The 25,361-nt window shown below is 41.2% G+C and overlaps 2 protein-coding genes across 2 annotated transcripts; one reads left to right on the forward strand and one right to left on the reverse strand.

Annotated features, from left to right (window-relative positions):
* Positions 1 to 137: 137 nt before the first annotated feature.
* On the forward strand, positions 138 to 7,998 carry dhrs12la (dehydrogenase/reductase 12-like a). Its single transcript, XM_056374063.1, has 10 exons — positions 138 to 295; positions 2,225 to 2,358; positions 3,088 to 3,170; positions 3,312 to 3,407; positions 3,521 to 3,602; positions 3,683 to 3,744; positions 4,382 to 4,486; positions 4,929 to 5,019; positions 5,135 to 5,272; positions 7,119 to 7,998. Exons 1-10 carry the CDS (start codon positions 240 to 242, stop codon positions 7,232 to 7,234), a joined length of 963 nt encoding a protein of 320 aa, XP_056230038.1. The 5' UTR covers positions 138 to 239; the 3' UTR covers positions 7,235 to 7,998.
* A 594-nt stretch (positions 7,999 to 8,592) lies between these two features.
* wdfy1 (WD repeat and FYVE domain containing 1) lies at positions 8,593 to 24,178 on the reverse strand. The gene is made up of 12 exons (XM_056374062.1): positions 23,971 to 24,178; positions 21,585 to 21,652; positions 21,359 to 21,432; positions 21,084 to 21,138; positions 18,601 to 18,751; positions 18,398 to 18,510; positions 15,373 to 15,499; positions 14,483 to 14,588; positions 13,935 to 14,036; positions 13,714 to 13,844; positions 13,392 to 13,500; positions 8,593 to 12,337 (listed from the first exon to the last, which is right to left on the reverse strand). Exons 1-12 carry the CDS (start codon positions 24,105 to 24,107, stop codon positions 12,278 to 12,280), a joined length of 1,233 nt encoding a protein of 410 aa, XP_056230037.1. The 5' UTR covers positions 24,108 to 24,178; the 3' UTR covers positions 8,593 to 12,277.
* Positions 24,179 to 25,361: the final 1,183 nt, after the last annotated feature.

Here is a 25,361-nt window from a genome sequence, read left to right on the forward strand (position 1 = left end):
TACAAGCTCATGATGTAGACTAAGCCTACAGTAAAGGAGTGATAGGACTATGTTTCTGTCTGTAGGCTCGGTAACACTGGTGGTGAACTGATGCATCCTTCCTTCCCGCCGCTGGGCGGTCGCTGGAGTCCTCGCGCGCTGTCCGTTAATTGAATTCAGCGGAGCTCCACGTGGTTCGGCTCCAGAGTTAAAGCGGAGCCGAGAGCGGAGCTTCGGCGAGAGGCTTCCAGAGCGACACCATGTCTCTGTACCGCAACTCCGCCTGGTTCCTGAAGGGAATGACCGAGTTCACCAGGTAAGAAGCTTTTACTTGTCCTGCCCCAGCACTGCATCAGTGCAGCTGGAGACAGTCTGGGACCTCAGGTGTGCATCCTCATTACTGTGGGTGTGTGTGTGTGTGTTTGTTTATGTGGAGGAAAAATCTCTTATTCCAGATCAGCACGTCGCAATAACTTCAGAGAAACTGTATAAAAGAAACTCAATATGGACGAAAATGTAAAGAGTGAAGTGACTGCTATATTATAATATTGCCTAGTATCAAACTCGGTGTAACTTTCTTCTCTTTGCCTCATGATTTTATATAAAATTTAATTGTGAGAGCAAAAACTTTTTACTACCTTTTTAATTTTTGTGTCTGCAATGGGTCAGAATTATTCTATTGAAAAGAGATAATTTCCGTAGGGCTCAATTTTTAATTTGAAAATAAAATAGATTTAGTTTTTCTTTAATTTTGGTTTATTTCATTATCTAGGTAAAATTAAAATTACCATTATTATTTGTGATTGATTTCTAATGTCACACTACACTAAGTTTCTGGTCATTTGAAAAAACATACCAGTATGGGTCTATATAAATAGCCATTAAGATATAGGATGGGTTGGGACCACCCCATTACAGAATCTACACAGAACAGAATAGAATAGAAATGGAGAAACTAAACTTAAATAAACTGGTCTGGAAGAAATTTCTGATCAAAGTTAAAACCGAGAGAAGTGGAGCTGAAACAAGCGATAATCAAAGAGTTGGTCAATAGAAAATAAGTCATCTTGATGACTTATCAATCAGAAACACCAAAACTATGATGTGAAAATGACAAATGAGAGGATTTGTTGCTTTTCTGTTTTTTTTTTTTTTTTTTTTTTTTTTTTTTTTTTTTGGTATCATTGTGAATCACAGATCTTTCCATTCAGTTTTATATGTATAGTGCCAAATCACAATATACTTTATCTCAATGCACTTCACAGGGCGAGGTCAGGACCTTACACCAGCAGTTCCCATTCTCACATCTTTGAGTTTTGGACTGTCGGTCAGACAAAACAAGATATTTGAAGACCTCACCTTGAGCTATGGGGAACTGTAGTGATCATTTTCCTTCCAACAAATCTATTAATTTAAAAAATAACTAATAGCCACATTAATTTATAATGACAAGTATTGTTATTTTCAGTCATAATGTGAAGTAAGATCAAAATTTAAAGAAGGTGAGGTTGAAACTTATGTACAAACCTTTAATTGCATCACTGACCAGAATGAACATAATGAAATATCACTGAGTTATTATGATAATGACTCGGCAGGAGTCATGTAAGACAGATGTTCAACCACAACATCGGTCCTATCTGATGCGTGGCGGCCCTGCGGCGCCTCTCCTCATCACGGCACAGAACGCCAAGTTGTCTGAAGAGGTGCTTTTGTGATTGTTTCCCTTCTCCCCTTTGTTCTGTGTTATCTTTTCTCGCAGAGAGCTGCCCGGCAACCCGCTCTGACCCTGCACTAATAGCTCTCTGCATGACACCATTGAACAGAGCGGGCATTTAGCCTCAGTAGTACCCCACCCCCACCCCCCAACCCCCCTTCAGCCGCCCTCAACAATGGCATCCAGGACAATGGGGGGAATTGAGGTCCTTGGTGCCAAACACACACACACACACGAACACACACACTCTGATGCTGCTGTCACTAGTCGCATCCCAAACCCCAGAGACAATGCCAGGCACCCTCTCTCCTTCATTGTATCTGTACAGTAAAGCTCTGAAGGGAAATACAGTAACGCAGGCTGACCTCAAACACTGAGCCTTTATGACCTGCACACACACACACACACACACACACAACACACACACACACACACACACACACACACACACACTCTGATGCAGAGATGCAGCAGTACAGATGTGCAGACAAACCGGCTGCTGATGTGGTAAATGCTGATCTCTTGCAGGAATGCCTTCTTGTCGGCCTCCAAGAGGTTTGTGGAGAAGGACCTGGAGGTGTCCGTGGCCGGACGCTCCTTCATGATAACAGGGGCCAACAGTGGCATCGGGAAAGCCACCGCCATGGCCATCGCCAAGAGAGGTACCAACCAAACCACTGATTATCTATTATATTGCAGTTATGTCTTTAACAAACGTTCATGCATACATACATACATACATACACAAACACAGCATCTAAGGATGTATGTAAAGCAGGTATACAGTACATACTTGTACCTCTACAACATATTATACAGGTGCCTACACTTCCATACATATACACATCATCCCACATACAAACTGTACTTTATATTAAGTTGAATAAACAGTGGTTGTCATGTAAGCTCACCCATCTACGTCTGTAAATTGCACATTTTGTACATGAAATAGAAAAAAAATTACTTTTAGAAAATATAAAACTTCACAGTTTGTGTCATACAAACTATAAATCCTGACATATTCACCTTATTTAAGATGTTAATTAAAGCTAGAGAATGGCATATGCACCTCCCCATGATGTATTCAGGTCCAGTCTAACACATAACGGCTTTAGAAAAAGAAATTCTATGTAGAAATGTTGAAGCTTTATTCCACAGTCCTTTTGTTTTGCCTCATTAAATCTGCACAAAACTAAAGGTGGGAGGATTTCAAAGGTTTTAATTTTAGAGTAATATTTTGTATATTCTGTCCACTGTATGTTTCACTGTAGCTCACATAAAGTTTGATGCATCACAGGCAGCCGATGATAAATCCAACACTCCTCTCCTGTTTTCTGCAGCTGCTCTGTCACATTATAACAGAGCGATGTTCATTTCTGTCTCCGTCACAGGTGGAACGATCCACATGGTGTGCAGGAACAAGGACAGGGCCGAGGAGGCCAGGGCTGACATCGTGAAGGAGTCGGGAAATAAGGTACAGTATGACTCACTTCTCCACAGATATTAACAAAATGAAATAAAAAAAAAAAAACACAGGGACAGACAACCTTCAAACTGACTCAGACATGATTCATTATTTATTATTCATTATTCCAAATGGCTGGTGTCATTACAGGAGGTGTATGTCCACGTCCTGGACCTGTCTGAGACCAAGAAGGTCTGGGAGTTTGCTGAGACCTTCAAGAGAAAGTACAAGGCCCTGAATGTGCTGGTGAGTCATATTTGCGTATATGAATATATGGCGTTTGTGTATGTCAGTGTTGATTTAGTCTGATATGTTTTTGACCAGTATAAGTAAGAAGAAATATTGCCTCGTGTGTGCAGATCAATAACGCAGGCGCCATCATGAGCCAGAGGGATGTGAACGCCGAGGGCCTGGAGAAGAGCTTCGCCACCAACGTCCTCGGTGAGTCAAAGGTCAGGTGGTGAGGTGTGAAGGAAACGAGAAGAAGGAAAGTGTTGTTTGATCCTTGTCTTTCCCACCAGGGGTTTACATCCTCACCAAGAGTCTCATCCCTCTGCTGGAGAAGAGCGCAGATCCCAGAGTGGTGAGTCTGAGAGACGCAATTTTTTGTTTGTTTCACATGGTCAAAATCTCCCGCTGTCTGCTCTGCTGTAGGTCTGTCTGATCTCACAGAAGTCCTCAGAACTTTTAGCAGGAAGCACAGTGGGTTAGCAGCGTCTTGTCCCTGTCACCTGCAGACTGTTGAAAAGTCTTACAGCCTGTCTTTTAAAACGAGCGATGTTCAATTCGATGCTTCGATATCACTTCCACGGTGGTCGCAGTGAGAATAAGAGATGCTCTGGATGAGTGTTAACCTTGATAAATGGCCTGGTATCATATATATCTTATCCAGATGTGGCTGATTGCTCCCTGTTATTTTATATAACACAGACAGGTTGAGGCGACCTGATAGCCGAATGTTTAGGGCGAATACCATTATTATTTATGTAAGCAGTAGTATAATTTCGAACAGTGCATCATGTCTTATAAGGTGATTGTTGGTTTTGTATGTACTGTAAGTATTTAAATAAACCTACTTACTGTTGCACCAGTGTACACACTGAAGATTAAAATACAGCATATACACATAATTGTAATAATTGGATTTTATATCATGACCTCTGAACAACCGCAGCTCCCTCTCCTGCCCCTCACCCCGCTGTCCGTTCCTCCATGTTCAGATCACAGTGTCATCGGGGGGAATGTTGGTGCAGAAGCTCAGGACAGGAAACCTGCAGTCTGACAGAGGCCGCTACGACGGCACCATGGTCTACGCCCAGCACAAAGTAAGACCTGATCCCGGACCAGACTGTCACTGACAGACTGTCGGGCTCTACAGGGGAGATACTGCAGTAGATATTGATTTGAGATCATTCATGAATCACTAACTAAATGTCTGAGATGAATTTGGCCAAAATATAAAAATGTATCAAATGCAAAACGCAAATTTCAGTCCAAAACTTTAACTAAGAGTATCGGCCTCTCAAAAGCCCATGTCAGGTGGATCTTGTTTTTGTATGATGTCACAGAAAACATGAAATGACACCTGACGCCTCAAATCTGCATCTGTGTCTGTTTCATGTGTTTAATGTCGAGGATTTGAAATGTGAAGCTGTAAGATGCTTGCACTTCACCTGCTTATAGTCCATCCTCTAAGACACGTTTATTCATGTGTGTGTATGTGTGTGTGTGTGTGTGTGTGTGTGTGTGTGTGTGTGTGTGTTACAGAGGCAGCAGGTGGTGATGACAGACCAGCTGGCAAAGACTCACACAAACATCCACTTCTCCGTCATGCATCCTGGCTGGGTGGACACTCCAGGTAATTGCCCACCATTGCACACACAAGAGATAACTGCTGACACTGTTTGGATAAAATTAATAAAAATCAGTCCCTATTTAAAAATCTAATCCTGTTCCTCTCCCTGTTGTCCCAGCGGTGGCCAACGCCATGCCAGACTTCCATAGCTCCATGAAGGACAGCCTGCGAACCCCGGAGCAGGGGGCCGACACCGTGGTGTGGCTGGCCGTGTCCGAGGCCACAACCACAAACCCCAGTGGAAGCTTCTATCAGGGTACGATGCAGAAACGAAACTCTAACATGTTCATTGTACAAATTTATCTATGAGGAGTTTATGTTAAAAAAAAAAACACACACACACACACAAAAGTAAAAAATTTAATCAGAAAACAGTAAGAATGAGAAGAGAGGAGAGACAGAGCACTGCTGGCTGAACTATGTGTTTGTCAGTTGTGCGTTAGATGGTGTGTGTGTGTGTGTGTGTGTGTGTGTGTGTGTGTGTGAGTGTGTGAGAGTTTGGCCTGTGTCCATTGCAGCTGGAGTGGGCTGCTTCTGGTGCCAGATACTACCAGAGTGTACAGTGCCTCTGTGATTACACAGACACAGACACACACACACACACACACGCCAGTGCACTTTGGTATACATGCACACACACACACACACACACACACACACACACACACACACACACACACACACACACACACACAATGACCCCAGTGGCCTTGAGGAGGAAGGCTGTAAGAAAAACACACTTCAGCGTTCATCTTTTAATGTGATGTAAACATGAGGCAGTTCTGTCCTCTGTCCTCGTTTTTAATTTTATTTTGATCAGTTTGATCAAACTCGCCACTTTTATTCACCGAATACCAGTTTGAAGTGACAGCGATGAGGAGGCGACATCACGTCACGTCACATCACATCGTGTCTGTTTGGATTTTGGTTGTGGGAAAACTCTGACATATCTGAGTCGTCTCACTAAACACCAGTCAAACTGTCTGTCTGGTTTTTTCTCCGCTGCTTTATCTCACGTCTACACTCGCTCAGTCGAACAGCTACAGGTGCCAAGGACAGGAGCTGTCAGCGAAGGAAATATTTACTATTACTGCGGCAACACTGATGAATTTTGATTTTGGCATTCCCATTCAAGCTGAAAACCAGTGTATAAAGACAAGTTTTTAATTCAAAGAAAAAGTTTCTTACTTGATTTTATGCATTATGCATGAAACTGATGTGTTGCAGAGACACTGCTAATTTTCAACTCTTGTCCCTAGTTGGGCTTTTACATGTAGTGTCATTAATTAAGTAATATAATACAACAGGTTGGATACTTTTAATTCAGGCAGATTCATTGTTTTCGCTTATTTTTATTAAATAAAATTCAACATTTGCGACTACTCAAACTCGTTCTGACGTCAATGGTTGGTTTTGTGGAATCATAATGATGAATAGAAAAAATATTCTACTGACATATTTCCTGAAATGCTGTGGTTCAGTCAAGCTGTAGTGTTTCTATCAACCACCGTTTCTTTCCTGTGTTTGGTTGTTGTTGAAAACCATACAAGTCTTGACATTTTGTTTTGTGAGGTTAGGGTCAAAGGTGAACATCCAGTTGCACACGACCAGACTTGAAGTCCTACAACGTCTTAATTTAGTTTCCTTTTGTAAAGAGTTGAGTTTTGTATTAAAAAGTCTTATAAGTTAATTTTCAGGAGACGTTAAAAACCTATAAATTAAAAGTGGGATAGTTGTCACAGTGGATTGTGAGTTAATCATTTTTCATTGGTTAATCCATCAATTTCTTTTCTGCCACCTGAAATTATTGTCATATTCTGCAGGGAGTTACTGAAAGGAAAAAAAAAAAACTATAATAATGAATAATTAATGACCAATATCTTCTTTACTGGGTATTCATCACACTTTCATACTTTGGCGGCTGTGATTTTGAAACAGGTATTAAACTACATTCAGTTTGGCGTTAAAAAGAGCCCAGCAGAAACTCTGCTGTTTGAATTATTAATGTCAGTATTCCTTAACATTAGAACCAGTATATACCATAATATATGAGCCAGTATACATTAATGTGAACATGTACCGTCTGTGTGTTTGTTGCTCAGACCGAAAGATGGTGTCCACCCACCTGCCACTGGCCTGGACCCACAGCTCCCCCCTGGAGGAGCAGAAGTTAATGTCTCTGCTGGAGGACTTGGCCAAGACGTTCCAGCCCCACTGAGGCAGCGGGAAACTGGGAACCAGTACAACACTGACACTAACACCATCAGCTCACACTGACCGAGGCTGGGCTCCAGGATGGATCTGGTTAGTTTTGCTCACTGGTTTAAAATGGGACAAATGGAAAAACCCAGACTAAACTCGCCTGTAACTGAGGGCTTAGCGAGATTTTTTTTTTTTTTTTTAAATGCTTTTTAACTATTTATATGATAAATACATTTTCTTATTCATGAGCTCAACCACCGTGAAACTTTATTATGAGTGATGGATAGTGATGCTGTTTTCTGAGGAGGTTCTCTTGCTGATAGAGAGACACAAACAGCCGCCCAGTCTGTGACTTTACAGAAGTTGTCAATCAGATGGGAATCTGATGCGACCAAAAGTCACTCACACACACCCCACCCCCCCCATTATTAATTCATGATACCAGTCATGGGCTCAGTCTGATGCTACTGTCTGCGTGATTTACAAAAGTGTCATGTTGTTGACGTGTATTAATAAACAGCTATGTATTAACTCATTTATGTGATGTACTGTACTGTGCAGGTTGAGCTCAGGCTGGAGATGAAGTGTTCTCTCTATGAGCCGTGTGCCTTAAACACAAAAACACAGCAGCATCACTTGACATGTGCTATAAAACCTGTCTGTCCAGCACCTTTTAGAAAGAAGAAAGGAAAAAAAAAAAAAAAAAAAGCCTTTTACTGACTGACTTTGGTGTGTCTTTGGTCTTGTAAACGCACGTTTGAATAAAGAACATTAATAACTTTTCTGTGTCATTGTGCAGCTAAACCCCCCCCCCCCCCCCCGGCTATTCAGACTAAATCCAGGTTACATCCCTGTTTATCCAGAGTCATAAAATATTAACCATTTGTGTGAAATTTTGTTTTTCTGAGGTCACCGTGACCTTTGACCTTTTGACCACCAAATTCTAATCAGTTCATCCTCGAGCCCAAGTGAACGTTTGTGCCAAATCTGAGTTCTGGAGATATTGCATTCACAGATCCAAAAAGTCATGTTTTTGTGAGGTTGTTGTGACCTTTGAACTTTGACCTTTAGCCACCGAATTCTAATCACTGTGTGCTTGAGTCCAGGTGAACGTTTTTACCACATTTGAAGAAATTCCCTCGGGGCGTTCACAAGGCCAATACCATGTTTTGTGAAGTCACCACGCCATTGACCTTTGACCTTCGACCACCAAAATCTAAGCAGTTCATCCTTGAGTCCTAGTGAACGTTTGTGCCATATTTGAAGAAGTTCTGTCAAGGCGTTACTGAGATATCGTGTCCACGACAACGGGACGGACGGACAACCCGCCGGCGCGGAGACATGAAAACAAACAAACAAACAAACAGTCAAATAAACATATCAGAATATCTTTATTAAGCATCGATTCACTCTCTGTGTCTGAGGGCACTGAGAGCCTAATGTCAGTACTGTATTGTCAGCAAAAGTATTTAAAAAATACAAGTATTTTTGAGATATACATTAACATCATGTTGGAACAGCAAGTGTCTTTTTTTTATTTTTTATTTATTTATTTTTTTTTACAAGCAGTTCAAAGAGGAAAAAGTCAAACCAAGCAGAAAACAATTTACACAGTTTGAGTTTATGGGCCACGGTGTTTTAGGAAAATGACTCATGTTTAAAAGTGTTGATGGCCTCCCATCAACATGAAGGCCATCCGTTCTAGTGTTTAATGAACTAAAAGATGACAGAAACAAAACGACTCCTATAAATGCTCCATCTGGTGAAACAAACGATAAACCATTTACAGCGCGACACAAATCTACTCCCGTCCTTCCTGTGACGGTCCGACAATCTGAAGATCTATTTCATTAGCTGCTTCTGCAAACAGCAAATCCTGCCCATCCATCATATCTTAAACATCTTGTCCATCTGCTGTGGAGAAACTCTGTTTATCACTAAATGTGATTTGTTGCAGTGACATGATGAGGAGTGATGACTGGAAGATGCTTCAATGTCCGGTTAACAGAAAAAAAGGAAGGGAGAGCTTTGACTCCTGATTGTACGGTAGCATCGTCAATAACCCTGTAGATCCCTGATGACGCTTTTATGATTTTTTAAAATCACACTTACGGGTTGGACTGAGATCAGTTTGCCAGTACTGTTGACTGACTAAAAATTGTTCAGCCAACCTAAGTTCAATACTTCAGATACGACAGAAGTTCAGTTATAATATGAGTCTTTAAAACATGCAAAAGACTTTAAAGCTGCACTAATTAATATTTTCATATTAACAATAGCACAAATGGCTCAGTGTCATGTGAAAGATGTCACTTCTTGCTATGACCCCACAGAAAATTATCACCTATCTCTGCAGTTGCTCAGCTCTGTGCAGCTTTTAATGATTTAAATCTCCCTGTTTTGATGCTTTGATAAAGCCCTCTGTACACTATCTGCAGACGTGGTAAACAGGAAGTGGACAAAATATTAACCAGATGTCCAGAAACACAGCTCCTATTGAATGCAAACATTGCTTCTTGTATAACCGTTTGCTAGCAGATTCACCACATCTTTATAACATGGTATTACATTATCAGCTTGTTCCACTTCCCCAAAGTGGCCCAAAAAAATTAATTATTGCAGCTTTCGTAAAATATTTTTTTTTTTTTTTTATAACTATATCATTTTAAGGCCAAGAGCTTTCTGAATTCACTCCTGTTTGGGAGAAAGTCCTGTCTTTTGAGGCTTTTTCATCTTTTACAAAAATCTGATTTTGAAGGGAAACGACAGAGGGATGTTCAGATTTAAAAATAAAATACTGGCTACTGACAAATCAGATCAATCAGTCTAACCCCAAGTATGATATTGTGTGACACTGTGTGTGTGTGGGGAAACAATAGAGGCTGTAACCACCGCTGTCACGCGATCAACCAGTCGATATCTGTCCATGTTAAGATGTAAAACACTGCAGCTCATCTCAACATTACCGAGTTTGCTTCATAAAGAGCATTCAACATGTTTTTCGTTTGTCACTACGACAGAAATAAAGACTATTAGATGGGCACAAAGAAAAGTAAACAACATTTACAGTGATAATAGATAAATACTTTACTACAAATATAAATATACACTACATGATCAGAAAACTGGAATGTGACTACATTTTCAAATCAGGAATCCCAACATTATAATGCTCATTTTTCCACTTACAATAAGGCAAGCATCAAGTCTAACATTAGAAGATATTAGCCGCTATTTACAGGGACGCTACATCGAATTCAGCTATTATCCCTCCCAAATCTGAACTTAGAAAAAGAAAGAAAGAAGGTTTTGATTCAAAGACAAAGACCACCGAGTTGTGCAATTCAGTGCAGTGGTGAGAGTGTAATGAGACGTCCTTGATGCACACAGATTTGTGAGGGGAAGGAGGAGAGCTCAGAGCAGGAAGTGAAAAAGACAGGAAGACATGAAATGCCGTCGAGATATCCAGAGCTTCGTAATGAGGTGAGTGCGTGAGAAAGTGAACGAGCGTGAGTGAGTGAGTGAGTGAGTGAAACAGTTGCGAGCACTGACAAACCACTAAAAAAGGCTTTGTGAGTGTATCCGTCTCTCTTTAAGGCTTTTTTGAAAGGAGACAGGCACCCTTGATCTGACCCACGATTCAGCAGGGAGGGAGGGGGAGGGGGAGGGGGAGGGGGAGGTTGGCGGACGATTCAACATGACAGCTGTTACTGCTGCATTTAGTTTGGAGTACCTGTTCAGTACCTGTTGCCTTTCTGGTGGCACGAAACTTAAATTTACACCAAAAAAAAACATTACTATTTATATATTTTTTCTTTTTAGATTACAGATGAAAACTAATTCTCATGAGGCATCGGGTTTACACCATCAGTGCTGTGTTTGTTTTCTAAAGGGAGTGAGAATCACCTAGGAGACAGTGATGCTGTGCTATATATATATATATATATATATATATATATATATATATATATATATATAGTTTCTAAGTAAAGTTGGAGACTTAAACCCACACTAATCAAACCTTGAACTGTTAATTTCACCGGTACACATCAGTATGGCTGGGAATAGAAACATCAGGAAATGTTACTATGGCAACATATTCCAGTTTGCCTCACCTGGGATCATGAGGTGGAGGCTGGCTCGACTTTATCAAATTTCTGTGGCAGTTTATCAAGAGATTTAGTTAATCCACTAAGAAAGAAGCCGGTCTTCTCTTCAGTAATCACGTCTTATTAAACAGTGACGACTGACATGAACAGACCCCGCCCCCAATTTACTGATGTAAAACCTCCTGAGAGTGATTTAAGGCCAACTAGTGAAAGAGAGGAACAGAAACAGATTAAGAGAGGAAAAAAAGAAAAGACAGAACAAAGCTGATCACTTTGATCAGTGCGAGTCATTTCAAGCGAGTATCTGCTATACACATGATGCACAGCTATATACAGATGATTAGGGTTTTTTTTGTACATGTTACAGTGAGTAAGATGCAGTTAGTGGGCCACATTAATAAGGAGGAGAAGCTAGTGTGAACGGCAGGTCGATTCCATGAAACCGAATTTTACAGTGCAGGGGTAATAATAAAAAAAAGAAAAAGACCTTTGTCAAAAGAAGCATCAGAAATATTGAATGTAAACACTAATATCAATACAATTCCTCCCATAGGAGAAACCATTACAATACATGCACACTTATACATACACACACACACACGCGCACACACACTGTTGTGCTTAGGGTTCTGTTTCGGATCAGCGCAAAAAGTCAAAAATCAGTCACACACACTTTCATGTAGGACTGACAGTTAGTGAAATTAAAGAGTTTGTTTATGAGAAGCAAAAGGACAGTGGAGGGGTACACTATCACACACACACACACACACACACACACACACACACACACACTCACACACACTCGCACACACTCACCCATTCACCCAGAACAGGCCTGGTTGCAGCAGAAGATCCCAGGCGTGATGGGGAGATGCACTGTACAGAGGGGTTTCCATGTAACAGGAAGAGTGGGCGGAGCACAGGGAGAAGCATGTAGTGGGCTGGGCCAATCAGCGCGAAGAGAAGCCTGTTGCTAAGCTACAGCCAACCACCTGCGTCATATCCCAGATCTGTGGAGACAAACAGCCAATAACAGTGACAGGAGGAGGCCTGGTACAGAGCTGCATTGTTATTGTCAGGTGAACTGAATGTAACTGAATGTTACTCTGCTCTCAGGTCATTAACCTTTTCTATCACAGATCATTTCAACCAAATGATGCAAAGGAAATAGATATAAAGTAAAGGTGATATAAAGGAACAAATTAAAAAACTTAAAACTCAAAGTGATACGTCACCAAAAATCTCATGTTTTAACCCATGTAGGGTTGAAAGTTTGTAGTTTGCTTTTTAATGGAACTTAACTTATTAACTTTCATTGTTTTTTTAACAATGGTAATAAAGATCTGTTCTATTATATTCTATTCTATCAGGCTCAATAGCGACAAGTTTACATGGTGGGAAAGAAATGTGGACAATTAAAAATGTCCATAAGAAAGTTTTTATAACCATCTGCCGGCATAATCCACACGAGACAAACACTTATCAATTATTTTAATATTCAAATAATCTGCCAAATATTTTCTTAATTAATCAATGTATCATATGGTTAATAAAATGTCAGAAATAATAAAGAAATGCAGCAAATCTTCTATTAAGTAACTATTAACTATTAAGTTAATTTGAAACTGTAAAAACTACCTCCTGCCCCAACGATCCTGCTCAACACCTGCGGCTACATTTAGTATAATTAATAATAATTATTATTACAGTTATTAGCTGTCATTATTACATACACAACTGTCTGCATGAAAAAATGGCTTCAGTTATTAAAGTAATTATCAAAATAGGTGATTTTTTTCCATCCATGGTGATTTATGCCGGACATATTTCAAGTTTTGCTATTGCTACATAGCTAACGTTAGCATGACTTATATATATGACTAAGGCTTTGGGTTTAGGTCTGCCTGCAGCGATATGAATCTAGGTTAACAGCAGTGTGAAGGAAATGATACTGATTTGATTCGTTTGAGTTTTGTGTAGAAGGTTCACTGTGTTTGTGTGTGTGTGTGTGTTACAGGCTGAACGCATGCATGAATTATCTGGTATCAAAGAACTGTTGTTGACCTTAACAATGCGGTCGCTTCCACAAGTGACCATCAGGCCTCTGGCTGGGTCCATGTCCATGTGGGCGATGTTGTGTTTCCCCTCGTGGAACGTGGCCAATGGTGTTCGACTGCAACACACACACACACACACACACACACACACACACACACACACACACACACACACACACACACACACACACACACACACACACACACACACACACACACACACACACACACACACACACACACACACACAATGACAGCGTTTAATCAGAGTTGCCCTCTGAAGACAGGAGTAAAACGTGACTAAAAAGTTAGAGCAGGCCTTTACTCACTCTTCTTCTTTGATGGTGTCGAAGCAGACGTCACACACCCGCACTGGGAACTCGAAGCCCATGATTGGGAACGTGGAGCGTTTTGAGCTACATTTTCCACACACAGCTTTGCCGCACTTCCTGCAGTGGTGCTGTAACACAGGAAACACACGCGTACGTCAGAGCGACTCACGGTCGGGGTGAACGACCTCCGCTTAAGGACAATGATCACGCTCTCGTACCTGTCTGAGACCCAGAGTCTTAGTGTCCCACATCTGCTTGATGTTCCAGAAGAAAGGCTGCTCACACTTCTGACACGAGTCGCTGTCCAACCACTGAGGCGCCTGCAGAGACACGGACACGTTTAAGACCACTGTTAAAACATGCAGAAACACCATAATGAAGCCCACTAAATTAAATTGACTCTACAAGTGGAATAGTGCTGCAAAAACTGTCACGCAAGCAGCAACTGAGACCAAAATAAAGAGGAGAAATCTTAACAGCTTCCATGGTAACTACTGTATACTACTTTGATTAATATACTGGTGAGCAGCTGGAGCTTTAACATTTATTGTCAATTAGCATTGAAGAAAGTTACATCATCACTGGAGTATTTATTTTTTACAACAAGTCCAACTCTCGTATTATTTGCGTTTCACACTACATCTATGAGAAGAACTATTATAAACCATAAATAATACAATTAGAAAAATAAGGCGATTTAAAGAGTGGATCCAACTGTAAACCCTGTATCTGACTGTAACTGTGTCACAGCAGCAGTGAAGCAAACCTCCTCTCTCTGCGTGTCCATGTTCCACACCGCGATGCCTCCGTCGGCCGAGCACGACACCAGCTGCCTCGTCAACTGGAGGTAACGCAGCGCCTGAACACGTTCGCTGAGGGAGTCAAAGAACAAAGAGAAAGAACAGAGGCACATCTCTTGGAAGGTTAAATCGAAGCAGCTCTTACAAAATACCCACGGACAGCCTGAAACACACCGCACACTGTCTGCCCAGAACCAAACAGCAGACAGACAAAGTTAGCAACTAGCTGGTGAACATAGTGGAGAGTTTAGCAGCTGAGGGTAACAGACTGATGCAGAAAACTGTTTTAATCTAAATCTGCTACAATCAGTATTTTTACTGATAAATCCCATAAAAGGGAAGTTTAATACATTTAATACAGGAGAAGGAGAAAAAAGGAGTGAGAAGGACATCACAAAGGCTTGAGAAGAGATAAAGACCGGGCCAAAACAAGATTTAGCGCCTGTCGGACAACAACTCTCCTTTTTATTGGTGTCTGAGAGACAAACCTCTGTAAATCCTGCTGGGGTGCAATAGGATCTATGAAGGCTTGCTCTGCCACGCATCAGCGTACATGAGCTTTGCTGGTGACTAGGAGGCGTTGAAAGATGCACGTAGACCGAGAGGAGGAGATAAAAACAGAGTCAGTGCCTGGGGACAGCTGTTACTGACACCACCGAGAGCTGCCTTTGACAGGACAGTGAGGAGACGAGTGTCACAGAGGGACAAGATGGACACTGTTGTGAAAGGAAATGAAGTGGCGAAACTGTGTGTCCTTTCAACACCTACAGTCCAATTTCCCTAATTAAAGGTTTTCAAGCCTCCCAGGGAAAGCTAATTCTGCCTCCATATATGTACGAAACAGCGTAGGACTTACTGGTGTCCCTGCAACAATAGCGTCCGTCCTTTGCGGCCCCCGATGTCCCACATGATGACGCTGTGGTCGGAGGCCCCTGAGAACAGCAGCCTCTGGACGGGGTCCCACCACAGAGCTCCTATACTTCCTGGAGGAGTCGAAAGACAAAGGAACACATACTTGTTAGACAGGGACAGTGTTATGGTCTGACCTGTTGGCTCCACCTAGTGCATGCTAGAGGAACTACAGGCAGCTCCAGCCAAACACTGTGAACTTGAAACTGGAGGACCCCCCCCCCCTTCTAAAGGCATAATTTGCTCTTTTCTTTTTCTCCAGCGTTTTAGTGGATACCAGTTATACCAGTATCTCATTGACTGCTCCAGTAAAGAGCTGCTCTTAGCTTAGTCTTGCTTGCCAAGGAGTGTGGCATTCCTTCGGGACACAACTCTATGATCTTAAAGTATGTTATTAGCAAAGCAAATGGTCTGAATAATAAATGAGATATATTTTTTAAATATTTAAATTTGTTAAAATATGTTTGAACTCATCATTATAGGTCACTGAGTTTAGATTGATGAGCAAAAATTGTAATTTAATCCATTTAAAATTAAATCTATATCATAATAAAATGTGCAAAAAGTGAAGGTGTCTGAATACCCAGTGAATATAATGTAAATGTTTATTATTTAACATTTTAAAAAATCCTAATTCTGAAACTAATTAATTTAGTATGGTACATTATTTTGCATTAATGCTGGACGCAAGTTGGTAAAGGTAGACAAGCTCGCTAATGAGTGAGAAACATGTTTGTTAGCTTCTTGCTAGTTAGCTCACTTGCTAAATTGAAGTAGCAGTATTTGTTGTTGCTAGTACTGCTAACCAACTTGATAATTGTCGCCATCTGTGTCTGTCACAGTTAGAAAGTAACAAGCTATTTTGTGTAACTTTAAATATCTACATCATCTCATTACATGATTTCCTTTTTACTTTACTACATTTATCTGAAAGCTGTTGTTACTTCACAGATAAATAGATGAAATACAGATCATATGACAGTCTAATAAAATGTGGATCATAGTAAATATTTAACCTCTCAGTATAATGATGATGAATGGTACATGTGAAGTGGCATTAGGGCAGCAACAAGTAAATAAATCATGTCCGCTTCACTGGGAGTGCAGGGGACCAGTGGTGAGCAAAAGAAGATTTTGTCCTGTTCTGTGAACTCAGTTGTATTCAGCTGATCAACCACCCGACACAGACCATCTGTCCATTCATCTCAGAGGGTAGAGCTTATAACACATGATAAACACACCAGCCTTCTGTGGCTGTAGCCAAAATACCACACACTGCTACGCACAAGCCCTTTAACCCACAGTTATGATAACTTAAAATGCTTTTAACTGCATTTCTGTTTGCTTGAATCACAGATTTTCCAGAAAAACCGACTCGCAAAACTGTAATTTTTGTCCACGTTTTTTGTAAAATATCGAGCATGTACAGGAAAGGAACCGTGGGACAGACCGGATCTTGAACTCAGACCAGTCATATGATGAATTATAGCCTGTGGCAGGTGGTGGAGGACTGATTAGGCTGTAGCTGCATGAACCACAGGGGAAACCAAACAGCGGAAGCTCCATTCATAGCCGAGTTATTGACAACGTTTTGAGCCAATGTGGAGAAACAGTAGTCATAACTACATGTTCCTTTGCTGCAGCTACTTTTCCATGAGCTGACAGGAAAGAAAAAGAAATACTTCAGAGTATTTCCAGTCAGGAAATTTGTTAACGAACTGTACATTTATATTATACTTCCATATTTGTACGTTTTCTCTGCCGCCGAATGTGGTTTCTTGCAGTGTGCTAACTTCAGTAGAAAGACATGATAGAGACAAGAGTTAACATTTGTGTTGGTTTCCACCTCTGGAGACAGCTGTTGGCGAGTGAAGGAATCAAGTTTGATGCTGAACTTGCACTGTTTCCTCTAGACTGGTGAGCAAACAGCTGTTAATGCTATCATTAGCTATGTAGCAATAGCAAAACTCATAAATAGTAAAAGAGTTTCTCTCACTCCGATGTGTAGCCTGAGCTTTCCATCCTAATTTCCATGACATATTTTGGAAGGGACTCCACCTTGCGCTCATTAATATGTATCATCAGTTCCATTAACATGTATTATCATGAGCACCGAGGCTCATTTACAGATCAAAGAGACAGGTAGGAAATTTAAAAAAAACAAAACAAACATGTTATGGTTGTATGTTTTTCTACATTTCACAATGCATAGGACACACTAACATGGTTGCCTCATCTGGCTCATCCTGTTCTCAACAACCTCCTGTGTGATAAACGGCCAAAGAAGAACACAGGCGAGTGTTTGTCTCACACAGCGAAGTGTCTTGGCAACGGATTTTTTTGTTGTTGTTGTGGGATTCATTTTCTTGGCCCCGCTTCAAGTACACTGAACCCCTGATTATAACTCCCATCTGAGTAACATATTCATCCTTTGACGATGCAGGAGGAGAGGGAGTTTTCCACCGTGTTAAGGATTCAAACGGACAGTGAACAGAATGATGAGCATGTTACCAGATCTCAACCCAAACAAGCAGAGATGGGGATTTCTGGAGCTGCGAGTGAGATAGTACTTTCCATCATCGTCGTCGTCCAATATGGAATTGGAATGAAATTGTTTGTGGAGCAGTGGTGTCACATCCTGCCGAGACACTGTGCTCGCTCACAGAGGAAATGTCAGGCTTTTATCAGACCTTCTGTGGCGGCGAGTTGTGGCTCAACACTCTACTCTGACATAATATATTTTGGTGGTTACAGGAAATACCAGTGGTTTAGCATATTTAAGCCAAATAACTACCATCTGTTCACACCTTCTGCTTGTCACTTCCCAAAGCATGCATCCATATTTTAGCTTTTACCACTTTTATTTTGCCAAATTTTTTCAATTTTCAAAATAAAATGTTCAGGCGATACGCTGCACTGTGAGAAAACGAATCCTGTGCTGGTGATAGAAGTGATTCTTTATGTGTCTTTACCTTCATGACCCTTCAGTGTGGTGATTGTGGAATACGTCTGCTTTTCCAGTTTCAGCAACGTGATCTGTCCTGAGTAGTCGCCAACGAAGGCGTGCTGCGTCTCGTGGTCGTATCTGAGCGGAGAGTCATGGCTTCAACAGGCTTAACTTAACTGAGGGATGCTCCTATGGACTAGTAACGCACAGTGAGTGAATGAAGGATACTGTAGGCAGGAGGCCCAGGCTGTGAAGTAGTGTCTCCCCAGCATGCTGCCGCTCTGGGTGCACATCCAGCTCACACTCTTGTCGTGCCCGGTACTCACCACCCACTCGCTCTCCAGGGAGAACACCATATCCGACACGCGGTTCTGGTGGGCTGCAAAACACGCACACACACACACACACACACACACACACACACACACACACACACACACACACACACACACACATATGGCATGTTTAACAGACACAAGTCATGTTGGATAAACATCAAACGAGATCACATCTACTCGAGTGGGCTTTTTATCCAAGGCGTCGTGGATGAGCGCCACCTAAGACTAATTTGCCCTTTCCATGTGCTGATCCCATCAGAGGCTCTGCTTAGTGTCGCAGTAATCCACACTAAGACTGACCAATCCCTTCAAACGATTTGTGCTCCCATCAGTCTTAATGGTCCATCTTGGGATCGCCCCTATGGTGCACACTCTTGTTGTCAGATTTCTGTGTTTCACAGCCAGCTGGGTTTTAACCCGGTCTGAAGCGCCACATTGTTTAGAACAAGTGGCCAAAAGCTACATTGACGTGATACAAAAATCAATACCAAAACCCCTGCGAACAGTCAATACCCGGTATGTGCCGATATGCTATCTAATTATATATATAATTATATTTTCAGCTACATTAATTGATTTTCTGCTCACTGGGGGAGCAGGAAATGAAAACAGCTGCCTGCTGCAGGAAACATAAACACAAAACAGTGAAGTGAAAGACACTGAAACGCTCCACAGAGCTGAAAGGAACTGCTGATAATTCTGTGTGTGTTCATCAATACTATGTTTGTCCCTTGTTAATATAAAAATTGAGATTAAAAAACACTGATTGGCTCATGTGCATGTTTATGCAGCATGGATGAAACCAAAAGAGCCAAAACCTACTGTCTGGGTAAAAATGTAACGGTTGATGAGGAGGACTGCACGTAAAATGGTTCAATTTGATGCAACAATTCAGCTATAAATGAATTTTTATCTCAATTTAAACATCAAATAAATCTAAAGAATTACTGAAGGAAACATTTTTCTTCAAATTTAAAAAGGGAAGCGAGAAGAAAAGCATTGCTGCACAGTGTGACAAACAACATTACATGCAAACTAGACAGGCTTTATGACTGTGTTAAGATGAAGTATTTGAACCATTAGAACTCGGGAGAAAATAAAACTGAGGTCATGTCCTCCCCCCCCCCCTCAAATGATAAGCGGTATAGCTAATGGATGGATGGACGGATGCATTTAAGTGCCTCATGACCAAACCGTGGACATGGATCCGGCCTCTGAGGCTCAAACTTTGATCCTCTCTCTCTGCTTTTCCTTTTATTTGTTTTTCCTCTTAGTATCTAGTCAAAGTGTTTCCTGTAACCTGCTGCTCTCCTCGCCGTCCGACGGAGCAATAAATTTCTATTGTCCCCTGTGCAGTGTGCACAAAAGACACTGCAAACCTGTTTACATAATAACGCAACACAGATTCTTGCCAAGTAATTAATCTGAACAACAGAGAGAAATGATTTCAATCATTCTGTCATAATAATTTATAACCTGACTGAACACATGTAAGCCGGTTTTGATCACCGGCCACTTTCCTTGTCAGCACCTACGAGGAGAGCAACTGCCAAAAGGCAAATGGCAGCGTTAAGCCCTGCCTGGCTTTGAAGTGCATACACGCTTCTTATTGCCTGTTTGATCAGATTGTGAGTCATGTTTTTTCGCTGTTCGGGCTCTGCTGCTTGATTCTGCATTAAGTGGTGGAAAACCAGATGGAGCATTCCAGTGGTGACATGTGGTGTTTGGTCCTCTAAAGTAACAGCCCGGGCCAGCCCCCCCCCCCCAGGCCTGATTTTCCACTGATGAGGCTAAATGGATGTTGATACAGTCACAGGAGGAGTCATCCAATCACGACAGTATGAGAGGAGATGAAATCAAGAGGGAATGACTGTATAAGGGCTGTGGCTTTTTCCTCATCTTCAATATCAAGAAGCAAAAATAGGCAACACTATGCTCAAGGATACACAGACTGAGCTCTGGCGAGAAACACATAACTTTGTTTATAAGACAAGAGACCTCAACAGACCACAGTTAAATGTGACTTTAATGACGACTACACAAGAGGCAGAATACTTCTAATAATAATTTAACTTAATTATGGAATAAAAGGGTTGTTTTTTCCCCCCTTCCTGGAAAATACAGTGGCCCTGAGAGCTCAATGCACCGCAACACAGGCAAATACAGAAAACATCTTCATCCATGAGTGTTTGCAGCACGTGTTGTCAAATTGATGAAGATATTTTGCTTGTGTTTTGTCTATTTGAGCATTCAGGGCTTCTAAAGTTTTATGGACAGTCATATAGCCCCCTTCTCCACTGACTCTAAATTTAGTGTGCTGATGCGTCATTCATGCTTTATGTAGCTGTCCCCTTTAGAGTCCCTCGTTCTCACCTGGATATGTTTTGACGTGGTTCATCTTGTTGAAATCTTCAGAGATGAGAAACTCCTGGAAGGCAAGCAAACACACACAAAGTTTTAACTCTAATAACCATCCTGCCCCCACAGGCATGTGGAGGAGTCTAAATATTGAGATTGTGGCTTCTTTTAAACCAGATATGCAGGCTTTTCTTTTCTTTTCTTTTCTTTAAACTAGACTGTTTGAAGAACTGTAAGAGTGAGCCTGCAGCGAGAGTATGAGGCCATTTGTTTGAGTTAGCTCCACTCACCACAACAGCTCCGTTGTCCTGGCCTATGAAGATGCGTCTGCTGTCATGGTGGTACGACATGCAGGAGCATGGAGCTAGGGGAGAAAGAAGCAGACATTCTCCATGAGCCGGGGACATCACTGTACACATGGCGTGCTGCAGAGAGGTTCGTATTGTAGAGCTGTACTGTATCATGTGCAAACATTCACAATCCCCCCCCCCACAGAAACAGTGCAGTCTTACTTACAGGAGACTGTGTGGTAGATGCTTGGCCAGTACTGACCGCTGTCTCTCTTCAGCCATACCCGGATCGTCCTGAAGGAAAATGTCGAATCATCACATTCAAAGCACTCTCCTGTCTCTGATGTTACATGCAACATCCGCATCAATGATTCTGTTTTTATATACAGACCTTTAAATGCATTTTATAATCTTTAACTTACTGTACATAGGGGCCTACTTTAAACTGAGACAAATACATACTTGATGAGACTTGGCACTTATCAATGGAAATATCCATTGAAGAACGCCCTCGTCTAGGACTAAGACTTAATCCTCGTCTGGGAAAGCAGCCCTAATTCTCTCTACAGACAAAGCTCGGTTCTGTTCACGAAACAGCACAGAAAAGGGCGAGTATTACAAATTTATTAGTTTCAATAATTTCAGTCGGGGGAAATTATTCTTGGCAGGTCACATTTTCAGTATTAGCTAAATGACGCCCCCGCCATGCACACACGCTCTGCAAACATTACTGTTGACACCACATTACAGAGGTGATGACTCACAACTGAACCACTTCTGAAACTGTGCATTTCACCTTTATCTACTTCTAATCCTGCATTTCATACAACAGTATTAGTTTCCGGATCAAGTGATTTGATTGGACGAGAGGCATTCCATGAACACTGGGACTTTTAACTACATGGTATCACTCCGCGTCACAGGTGCTCTATTAACCGTTGATTAGCGTTACATTAACGGTCGTTATCTATGTTAGCTTGTAACAAACTTTGCAAAGGTGAATACATTTCCAGAAACAACATTTGAATGAAATGATGATGAAGGGGAAGAAGCCTGGATACTTCAGCGTATTCCTGAGGTAACGTGTTGATAAAGTAGTTAGCTAGTCTGCACTGTGAAGGTCAGGAACATGTTTATTTGCTGGTTAGCAGCAGTCTGGTAACAGTCTAGTTGCGGGACTATTTGTTTTGGCGTCGCCAAAACCATAAATACAAAAACAAATCATAAACTGTTGTTACTTATTTAACTAATATGGAGTCCGTGAGATGTTGTATAAAAGAAATATCACACTCGATTTACCTAAGACCGAATCACAGCCATGCTGATATTCAGTACATAACTCCCTCTTGTGTGATATTGCTTAAGTATATACCATAAAGACCTTTTGATAGTTTTTTTGTGTCGTGCTTTAATACTGTTTAACATATTATGGTACATTTTTAGCAAAACCCCTAAAAACAACAAGAGAAACAGAACAACTCTGCAAAGCTCATATGTACTGTTTTGTTGTGTTTTTAAAAACCACGTGGTTTTCGGTTCAAGTGCATCTAAAATAAGTTCTCATCGACCTTTTAAAAGGAAGCAGGTTTGTGGTTTTACTTCTATTACAGTAAAATATCCACAAAGTCAAACTGTAAACAACACCAAAAGCGAGGAACCGGAATGTTAGACTCTGCATTATCATCCCACAACTTCCCTTTTGAATATCAAGTGGTTTAGATGTGTGATGGAAACTGTATCGTGTTTCTTCACAGCACCTAAGTTCCCTTATCTTATTGAACGGGGATGTTGCGTCTTCGCACTTGAAGCCAAAGATTACAGCCACAATAACAGACAGTGAGCGCTGCTTTCAGGTTTTGTTGAAAACGTGGTGTAGATTTCAATCATTCACGAACAACCACAATAAAAGGGGTTTTAATACACCAAAGTTGTCGGGATGTGATGTTCAGGGAGACCCCAGCTTATAAGAACAAGCATTAAATCATGCGTAACTGACTATGCCACGCAAGTATAATGCAACTTGTAAATAAGATGTATTAACAACTTATAAATGTGCCCTTTGTTACTGCTGTGTTCATCGAATTTTAATACAAAGTCCATCTGAAAAAGTTTCATTAAAAACACCTCCGATAAATAAAATCTTTGTAGATTACGACGAGCACTTGAAGGCACCAGGTCGTTAGTTTTGAGAAAGTAATGTTTACTATGAGCTGTAGCTTGGTAGCTAGCCAGCTGCTAAGCGTTATGTTAGTCTAACACGTTTGAATACAGTTACGTGAAGCAGAGCACGAGCCTTAAAACGAGACGTTACAGATTGAAAACCAAATGTTGTTTTCCCGTTCACTGTTGTGGTTATTTGTTCGCGGATATTTAATGGAGAGGTCTCATCCTAGATGAATTTCTCTCCCCACACCCTCCTGCGCTAACCTCGGTTCCATATGGAAAATCACGACCAAAATATCTCATCATGAGAGCGAAAAATGTAGTTTCTTGTCTTTCGATTAGTCACTCTTGAACTAGTGCACCGAGAATTATGAGTGTAATGACCAGCAAATACACGCAGCCCGCTAGCTACTGGTGTAGGCTACCGTTAGCCAGCCAGTCAAACTCACCTGTCCTCGCTGACCGTGATCACTCCATCTTCTTTTGGTATTAAAACGGCCGCGTTGACAGTGTCTGAGTGTCCCTCGATCTTGTTCAAAAGAACCGGCCTAGCGGTCTGAGGCCTCGAATGAATCTCCGCAGCCATGGTTTTTGACTAGCCAGCAGTGTTTTCCTTCAGCTGGTTTTCCTCCTCAGTCGCCAGTAAAAGGAGGATCAGCTGACACCCGGAGCTGCTGTCAGGATTACCGTAATGGCCGCAAGAATGCGCACAACACATTCAAATGAGCCGATTGAAGCTCAACAGATGCCATATTAATCACAAAGCAAGTAGGTCAGAGTTCCCAGGGGCCCTGAGTTTTTAAGGATCTCAAAAGTCACAGCATCAGCAAAGAGACTAACATGATAAAAGATGCATACAACCAGAGTGCCTGAGATGACACAACCAACTAAAGCAATCAGTGTCTGATTCAGCCGGTTCAGCCTGTTAAGCAGCCATCATATACTCAGCTGATTGTTCAAGTGATCTGTATGTAACAGAGTATTCTGCAGTAACTATAGCAAAAATGTGAGCGTATGAGTTTCTTAATTTGTGATTTGTAAAACAGGATTTGTGCACCTGCAATGAAGAATTTGAGAGGGTGTAACTGTTGTGTTGTTTGTGGGAGAGAGAAAAAATCTACAAGTATGCAACTCCGAGAGCATATTTTCCTCTGTGACCTCAGATTTACTGATACACACATGTGACTATTTCATACAACTACTAATTCCACTGGCACAGGTGCTCAGTTGTTTTGCACCAAAAATACCTTCATAGAGAATAATTAGATTCAAAATATGATGCAAGCTCTGGATGATTTTTTTTTTTTCCTGGGTAACAGTCATGTTTTCTCCAAATGATGTGCAAATGGATTGATACAGTAAATAGTCCATGTAGCTGCTGTGAATGGGGAAAGAAATCCCCACGGCAGCATGCCCCCTGAACATAGACTTAAGTTGGGGCTAAGCCCCGGATCTGTCCCTGTCTGAAAATGTGAAACCAGAGGGATGAAAAGTGTGTCTTTACTGTGCCAGACCTGTAACACACTAGTGTTAAATTTAGTTTGTATACTGTGCCTGTTATCCAGTGCAAAATGAAATGGAAATGCACATTTTTGAAAAGAAAAATAAACTTCCAGAACAAAAAAAAAATCCAATTCTAGATTTAGAATTTTTAATTTACAGTACTAGCATTTGATTTTCCAGATCTTGACTGGAAAGGTCAGCTTCTAGAATGTCAAATTACAATTCTAGAATCAGAATTTCCAATTCTACAACTGTGATTCAACATTTTAAAACTGAAATTGCAGTGTTAGATTTGGAAATTCTATTGCTAGGATTTAAAATTAAAGCTCTGAAACTG

This window comes from Seriola aureovittata, chromosome 4 (genome assembly GCF_021018895.1).
Source record: "Seriola aureovittata isolate HTS-2021-v1 ecotype China chromosome 4, ASM2101889v1, whole genome shotgun sequence".
Classification (NCBI taxonomy): Eukaryota; Metazoa; Chordata; class Actinopteri; order Carangiformes; family Carangidae; genus Seriola; species Seriola aureovittata.

What these genes read in the sequence shown, in the direction of transcription:
- dhrs12la (XM_056374063.1), top strand. Translation starts at nt 240, where the DNA reads ATGTCTCTGTACCGCAACTCCGCCTGGTTCCTGAAGGGAATGACCGAG. An exon ending in CATGGCCATCGCCAAGAGAG is followed by an intron (nt 2,359 to 3,087) that starts GTACCAACCAAA and finishes TCTCCGTCACAG; the next exon opens with GTGGAACGATCCACATGGTG. An exon ending in TGGTCTACGCCCAGCACAAA is followed by an intron (nt 4,487 to 4,928) that starts GTAAGACCTGAT and finishes TGTGTGTTACAG; the next exon opens with AGGCAGCAGGTGGTGATGAC.
- wdfy1 (XM_056374062.1), bottom strand. Translation starts at nt 24,107, where the DNA reads ATGGCTGCGGAGATTCATTCGAGGCCTCAGACCGCTAGGCCGGTTCTT. An exon ending in ATCACGGTCAGCGAGGACAG is followed by an intron (nt 21,653 to 23,970) that starts GTGAGTTTGACT and finishes ATTTTCCTTCAG; the next exon opens with GACGATCCGGGTATGGCTGA. An exon ending in AGGACAACGGAGCTGTTGTG is followed by an intron (nt 21,139 to 21,358) that starts GTGAGTGGAGCT and finishes CTTGCCTTCCAG; the next exon opens with GAGTTTCTCATCTCTGAAGA.